General features: G+C 45.1%; 1 protein-coding gene across 1 annotated transcript in view; it reads left to right on the forward strand.

The window, feature by feature from the left end:
- The window catches only part of nae1 (nedd8 activating enzyme E1 subunit 1), a 79256-nt gene extending 72625 nt beyond the window's left edge, over positions 1–6631 (forward strand). The window contains exons 7-20 of the mRNA XM_053229573.1: positions 1071–1180; positions 1437–1546; positions 1624–1686; positions 2630–2693; positions 2820–2911; positions 3070–3129; positions 3283–3416; positions 3632–3707; positions 3835–3874; positions 4336–4422; positions 4961–5053; positions 5352–5466; positions 5644–5693; positions 6361–6631. Of these exons, the coding sequence (XP_053085548.1) occupies positions 1071–1180; positions 1437–1546; positions 1624–1686; positions 2630–2693; positions 2820–2911; positions 3070–3129; positions 3283–3416; positions 3632–3707; positions 3835–3874; positions 4336–4422; positions 4961–5053; positions 5352–5466; positions 5644–5693; positions 6361–6470 (1204 nt within the window). The 3' untranslated portion in view covers positions 6471–6631. The remainder of the gene's footprint in view (positions 1–1070; positions 1181–1436; positions 1547–1623; positions 1687–2629; positions 2694–2819; positions 2912–3069; positions 3130–3282; positions 3417–3631; positions 3708–3834; positions 3875–4335; positions 4423–4960; positions 5054–5351; positions 5467–5643; positions 5694–6360) is intronic.
- Positions 6632–7892: the final 1261 nt, after the last annotated feature.

Consider the following 7892-nt stretch of genomic DNA (forward strand, 5'->3'; position numbering starts at 1 on the left):
TGTGCGTCGTCTCTGCTTCATCTGTGCGCCGTCTCTGCTTCATCTGTGCGCCGTCTCTGCTTCATCTGTGCGCCGTCTCTGCTTCATCTGTGCGTCGTCTCTGCTTCATCTGTGCGCCGTCTCTGCTTCATCTGTGCGCCGTCTCTGCTTCATCTGTGCGCCGTCTCTGCTTCATCTGTGCGCCGTCTCTGCTTCATCTGTGCGTCGTCTCTGCTTCATCTGTGCGTCGTCTCTGCTTCATCTGTGCGTCGTCTCTGCTTCATCTGTGCGTCGTCTCTGCTTCATCTGTGCGTCGTCTCTGCTTCATCTCAGTGTCGTCTCTGCTTCATCTGTGCGCCGTCTCTGCTTCATCTGTGCGTCGTCTCTGCTTCATCTGTGCGTCGTCTCTGCTTCATCTGTGCGCCGTCTCTGCTTCATCTGTGCGCCGTCTCTGCTTCATCTCAGTGTCGTCTCTGCTTCATCTGTGCGTCGTCTCTGCTTCATCTCAGTGTCGTCTCTGCTTCATCTGTGCGTCGTCTCTGCTTCATCTGTGCGTCGTCTCTGCTTCATCTCAGTGTCGTCTCTGCTTCATCTGTGCGTCGTCTCTGCTTCATCTGTGCGTCGTCTCTGCTTCATCTCAGTGTCGTCTCTGCTTCATCTGTGTGTCGTCTCTGCTTCATCTCAGTGTCGTCTCTGCTTCATCTGTGCGTCGTCTCTGCTTCATCTGTGCGTCGTCTCTGCTTCATCTGTGCGTCGTCTCTGCTTCATCTGTGCGTCGTCTCTGCTTCATCTCAGTGTCGTCTCTGCTTCATCTGTGCGTCGTCTCTGCTTCATCTGTGCGTCGTCTCTGCTTCAGCTCAGTGTCGTCTCTGCTTCATCTGTGTGTCGTCTCTGTTACGTCTCTGCGTCCTTTCTGCATCGTGTCTGTGTCCTTTCTGTGTCCCATTTATCACATTATTGCTGTACCGTTAATACTGTGTTTAGTAAATGGCTGAATGACTCTGTTCTTTTCTGTCTGTCTCTCTGTTTGTCTTTCTGCTTGTTTAATGTGGTATCATATTATAAATGTGTGTGTGTGTGTGTGAGTGCAGTGTGTGTTTGAGGTTGGCGAGTGTGTTATGGAAGGCCAGCGTGCCGTTCCTGGTCTGCAGGACGTATGGACTCGTTGGGTACATGAGACTCGCCGTGAAGGAACACACAGGTGATAAAAACACACAGGTGATACACACACACACACACACACTCAGTCACTTAATAATAATTTAATCTTTATAGAAAGTTTAAACGCAGCTCAGAGAGAGACAGAAAGTGAAATAAAACTAGAGCAGCAGGAATAAAGATGTTCAGTATGAAGCACTACAGCATTAAACTTTAATAACTCTGATTTTTTATGATTTATTTTCCTCCACACAATAAAACCGTGATGTTTTTGTGGTTCCGTCTCTGCGTGTTGTCAGTGGTGGAGTCTCACCCCGACAGCGCTCTGGAGGATCTCAGACTGGACGCTCCGTTCTCCGAGCTGAGAAATCACATCAAGTCCTACGACCTGGACTCCATGGACAAGAAGGTACAGAGAGGAGCTTCTCACTCAGTCAGAGTTTTTATTCAAAACGACTGAACTTTACTGTGCGCTTCTTATTGCAGGATCACAGTCACACGCCGTGGATCATCATCATCGCTAAATATCTGGAGAAGTGGTACAGTGAGGTAACACACTCTCACTCCACAGCACAGATAACTTTCACTCCACAGAAATAACTTTAATTCTACAGAAATAATTCAAACTCCACAGTGGAAATAACCTAAACTCCACAATAGAGATAATTTTAACTCCACAGTAGAAATGTTTGTTATGCACGTTTAATATTATAAATATTAAATTGAAATTACAAAAATAAATGTATAAATTCTCCAAAATGTTGATTGACTAAACAAAGTGTCAGACTCGGGGACTTTAAAAACGATCGACTGAAACGTGAGTTCTGTAGCAGAAACAGCGGTCGATCGTCAGCTACAGTCCCCGAGTTCCACGAGCTCACTCTGGGGCTCTGTGCTTATTAACTGTTATAACGTGGTTGTGTAACTGTATAAATGTATAACGTATGTCGATTGTTGCGATCCGGAGCTATCGTATCCGCAGCCTCTCCGCGACAGAACGCGGTCATGTGACCAGCATTTGAACTCTGTGTGTGCAGATAGAGACCTCTAGTGTTGAAAAGTGCAGCTGCGTTAGATGCGTGATTAACAGAGCGCTGATATCGCACGTTTCCACGATGCACATCGTCACAGTTTTGCATCACGATGTAACACCTCTAATCCTCATTAATAATGGGAATGTGATAAAGCTGTACAGGCCACGCCCACTGGAGAGAACCGTACACTCAGTAATGTCTCCTGATAGAACGCAAACTGCAGTCACATGAACTAATGACATCATAAACAACATAACCGGCCTTTTAAATACTACAGAGATTTTACAGCGAGTTTAATTAAAGCATGTTTTTGCTGACGTTGTTAGAAATAAAAATATTTTGCGTATTATTAAAGACTAAACATTATTCACTTATTAATTTATTTTTTGCTGAAGTACTATTCTTCTTCTTCTTAATAATGATAATAATAATCGTAACTGTCAACTTTTTTCCTTCAGCACGACTTTCAGTTGCCAAAAAATTACAAGGAGAAGGAGGCGTTCAGACAGCTGATCAGAGACGGTGAGAATCATTAAACCAGCCGACTGTTTTCTCTTTAGTTACTTCTCCTCTTTCAGTCTCTTTTTATTTGGAGTGAAGTTTAATGAGACCTCACTGTGATCCTCATCCTGACGTTTCATCTCTCAGGGATTCGTACGAATGAAAACAGCGCTCCGGAGGAGGAGGAGAACTTTGATGAAGCCATTAAGAACGTCAACACGGCTTTAAATCCCACTAAGGTGTGTGTGTGTCTCTGTGTGTGTGTGTGTGTGTGTGTGTCTGTGATCATCACTTCACTTGGCACTTGTGTGTGATTGATTAATGTATTGGTGTGTGTGCGTGTGTGCGTGTGTGCGTGCGTGTGTGTGTGTGTGTGTGTGTGTGTGTGTGTGTGTAGATCTGCAGCACTGTGGAGGAGATCTTCAGGGCTGAGCAGTGTGAGAACATCACCTCACAGGTCAGACACGTCAGCACTCACTTTATCGTAATCATGGCCCAGATGTTTATGAGAACCACTATCTGTAACATCTGTATTCCCATGTTTACATCCATCCTTCATGGGATTATAAATGAGTGTAAAAAACATCTGTGTAAACATCTGTGTAAACAGACTCCGGCGTTTTGGGTGATGGCTCGAGGTGTGAGGGATTTTGTGCAGAACGAGGGGAACGGGAAACTCCCCCTGCGCGGCACCATCCCGGATATGATCTCTGACTCCGATAAATTCATCAACCTGCAAAATGTGTACGTACACACACACACACACACACACACACACACACACACACACACACATGCTCACACTCACACACACGCGTGCACACACTCACACACACACACAGTGATACATAAACACGTACTCACATGGATAGACAGAGATACACAGATGTACGCACTCTAACATTTGGGAATTGGGTTGTAAATGTGTTAATTGCACCTCTGTGTGTGTGTGTGTGTAGTTACAGGGAGAAGGCAATGCAGGACGCTGCTGTTGTGGCCAAACACATCGAGTCTCATCTTCAGGCTGTTGGGAAGGTAAAACACACACACACACACACACACACACACATAGAGTACAGAGTGTATGAGTCAGAGGATTATCTCTCCCGTGTGTGATACAGTTTTGTCTCTGATTATTTTTTTCTGTCTCGTCACTCTGAAGCCAGCAGAGAGCGTCTCCGAGCAGGACATCAAACTGTTCTGTGAGTAACACACACTCACACACTCGCACACTCACACACACACTCGCACACACACACTAGCACACTCACACACACACACACACTCACACACTCGCACAGGGTTAAGGGCTTTAACTCTCACTCACTCACTCACTCACTCAAACACACTGACACACACTCACACACAATGACACACAATGACACACACTGACACACACTCACACACACTCATACACACTCACACACACTTACACACACTCATACACACTGATACACACTGAAACTGTGTGAGGTAAAAGGATGCTGTATTGAGTGTGTGTTGATGATGTCATTTTCACAGTATTCAGCACATCAAGTTTACAGAAATGTGCGATTGGAACTGAGCATTTTGTGTGTGTGTGTGTGTGTGTGTGTGTGTGTGTGTGCATGTGCACTGACTCTGAGTATGTGCTGTTGTGTAACTCTGCTGTTTACCTGTGCAGGTAAGAGTGCGGCGTTCCTGCGGGTGATCCACTGCAGATCTCTCTCTGAAGAATACAGTGTGGAAACTATTAACAAGGACGAGATCAGTGAGTCTCTCTCTCACACACACTCACACGCTCACACACACACACACACACACACACGTGCTCACACACGTGCTCACACACACACACGCTCACACACGCGCACACGCACTAACACTCACGCACACACGCTCACACACACTCACACGCACACAAACGCTCACACACACATGCTCACACACTCAGACACGCACACGCGCTCACACACGCGCGCACACACACGCACACACGCTCACACACGCTCACACACGCTCACACGCACACAAACGCTCACACACACTCACACGTGCTCACATGCGCACACACGCGCGCGCTCACACGCGCACACGTGCTCACACACACGCACACTCACACACACACGCACACGCAGTGGCCGTATGTGTATAGTGTGTACACTGTTTAATTGTCAGACAAGGTTACACACCTCATTTACACTTTCATTAGAGCTTTGTAAAATGACCGTGTGTGTGTCTGTGTTTGGTGTGTGTGTGTGTGTCTGTGTTTGGTGTGTGTGTGTGTGTGTGTGTGTGTGTGTTCTCAGCTTCCTGTATGGATAATCCAGACAGTGAGATGGTTCTCTATCTCATGCTGCGTTCTGTGGATCGTTTCTACCAGCAGCACTCCAGATACCCAGGTACCATCAGAACCATCAGAACCAGTAAAACTATCAGAAACCATTAGAATGACTAAAAACCATTAGAACCAGGTAAACCATTAAAAACCATCAGAACCACCTAAAACTACCACGAGTAACCCATCAGAGCTAGTTAAACCCTTCACACCATCAAATCCAGTAAAAATAGCGCTAGTAAAAAACATTAAACCAGTAAAACCAGTTAAACCCTTCAGGACCAGTACATTATGTCCATAGTGACTGAGAGCTTTAGAACAGGGCTGATGTGTGTGTGTGTGTGTGTGTGTGTGTGTGTCAGGTGTGTATAATTACCAGGTGGAGGAGGACATCAGCAGGTTGAAGGTGTGTGTGAACAGTCTGCTGCAGGAGTACTCACTCAGCGTCAACGTTAAAGACGACTACATTCACGAGTTGTGAGTGAACATCAGTGTGATGTCACTTCCTCCCTACACATCTGTCCTGATTTATTTAATATCATTCAGTAACAATACTATTAATAATTAATAATATTATTACAAGCAGTGATGTAATCTCCCACTGATCTTAATATATTTACTGTGTGTTTGTGTGTGTGTGTGTGTGTGTTTTAGTTGCCGTTACGGAGCTGCAGAGCCACACACAGTCGCAGCATTACTGGGAGGTGAGTTTACACACACACACACACACAGTATGCCATATGACAGTGATATTCAGTGATATCCTGCTGAATTCTGGACTCTGATTGGTCAGAAGGTGTTGATTAGTTTTCTATAACAGCAGCTCTGACAGTAGCGCAGGTTTATATTAATGCGCTCATTCTAATACTTTATCGTTTCTATAGCAACAGCTCGTTCACAGGGTGAAGTTTTCTGTAAGGAGAAATGTGTTTATGTAACGTTTGTGGAAGGAGTCTCCAGTGTCAGCGCTTTGTAACAGTCAGAGGTAAAGCTGTAACTGTAAGTTTTCTGACGTCTTCAGGACAGAGGAGTTTACGCTTCTTTGCGGTTTCTCAGTAACATGCGGAACAAGCTGCGTTTTTTTTCTCTTATTAACTTGAAGAGAGAGAATAAAGAGACGCTGGTGAGGGAACGAGTGTTTATAGCTGCTATAACGTAAGTGACAACAGGAACTGACTCATATCACTGACGTTCCACAACATTAAATGTAACTATAAATGGATAAAAGTATGACGTGTTGTTCTTTATGTAATTTGAATTCGTACCCTGTGACAGTGTGTGGTGGCGTAAGCGGAGTAAAGCAGGTTAGTGACGTGTTGTCTCCCCCTGCTGGTCGCGTTGTGTATAACACGCTCTCGCTCCTCTTTACAGGAGCTGCAGCTCAGGAAGCCATCAAACTCATCACACACCAGTTTGTGCCATTTAACAACACGTTCATCTACAACGCCATGGCCCAGACATCAGCCACCTTCCAGCTCTGAGACTCTGCAAACCCGCTCGTGTGCGTGTGTGTGCGTGTGTGTGCGTGCGTGTGTGTGTGTGTGTTTTACTCAGCTCGATTTACTCATTACTGTGTTCTTAAAGTCACTGTTCATCAATAAACACTGCATCAGTAATAAATACTGTCTCTGATAAAACACCAGCACAGTGTTTATGCAGTTTGTTAATTAACGTGTTTTTAACGTGATTCGTGGTCAGATCAGTGTCTTTATTCCCTACACACCTCAGAGTGCATTATGGGTATTCTCTACCTGATTAAACACATTTTCAGAAATTCTGCTCTGTGACGTTAAACTCGTGAAATATGTTTAGATTAAAATATTGCTGATGTGTTTAGAGATTCTGGTGCTGATCTGTTGTTTGTTTTTAATCATTCCTGAGACGTTCGCGGTTGTGGGCCGTGATGATGTCACCGGACGACGCAGTGTCATTGTTCTCTCAGGTAGAGCAGTTATAATGGAGTTTAACAGCAGGAGAAAAAAAATCAACGATCTTAAATGGAAGTGATGAAGGTGAAGAGCGAGAGCTTCTTTTCTCACACGCTCCTCCAGCAACGTTCAGCGTGACATTGATGAGAAATCCTGAGTAGATGTAGTGGAGATCGTCTCAGAAATCAGCGCAGTGTGACACTATTTCACTGTCTGTGTAAGAAAAGGCTGTGTTCGGGTAAACTGCGCTCCTGAAGTGTACACTCGATCCCTCATCTAAAGAATGAGGGGAAGTGTTCAGATTTGAATTGGGACACAGCCTCAGTGCAGATGTAAGCGTTATTCTGCTCACACGCAGCAGATGGCGCGCTTCTCTACGCATTTTATTTATTTATTAATTTTTTTTTTCTGATTTCTACCCAGAGGAAATAAAAGCCGCCTCATTTCCTCTGCTATCAGCACATTCCACTGCTGAGTGAATAATTCATAACTGCGGGCTGCTCTTAAATTGATCTGTTGAACAGGACAATGTGGAAGCGGAGTGTGTGTGTGTGAATCACTGCAGCAGTAAACCTCTCTCTCTCACACACACACACACACACACACAGTAAACCCTCAGCATGCCCAGAGCTGCAGATTTCTAAATTATTAAAGCACATGTGTATTAAATCTGAGAAATATGTAGAGTTCAGTGAGAAACACTCGCTCTTCACGGTGTTCATGTTCCTGCAGTGGAAATTTCCCCCGAGCCTTTTAACCCCTGCATCTAAACACACACATCACCCAGGCCAGGCCTCTTTTCTGTCCTTCTGCTAAAGGATTAAACATGTTAAAGAAACAGTTCACAGTGTTACCCTGCTGTGCATAAGTATTCACCCCCCCCCGCTTCAGCTCCCCCACAGTGTGTAGTGTTACAGTCTGGAGCTGAAATGGACTCCACTGGGATTTTAGGTCAGGAATCTACACGAAACATCC

This window comes from Pangasianodon hypophthalmus, chromosome 25 (genome assembly GCF_027358585.1).
Source record: "Pangasianodon hypophthalmus isolate fPanHyp1 chromosome 25, fPanHyp1.pri, whole genome shotgun sequence".
NCBI classification, from domain to species: Eukaryota; Metazoa; Chordata; class Actinopteri; order Siluriformes; family Pangasiidae; genus Pangasianodon; species Pangasianodon hypophthalmus.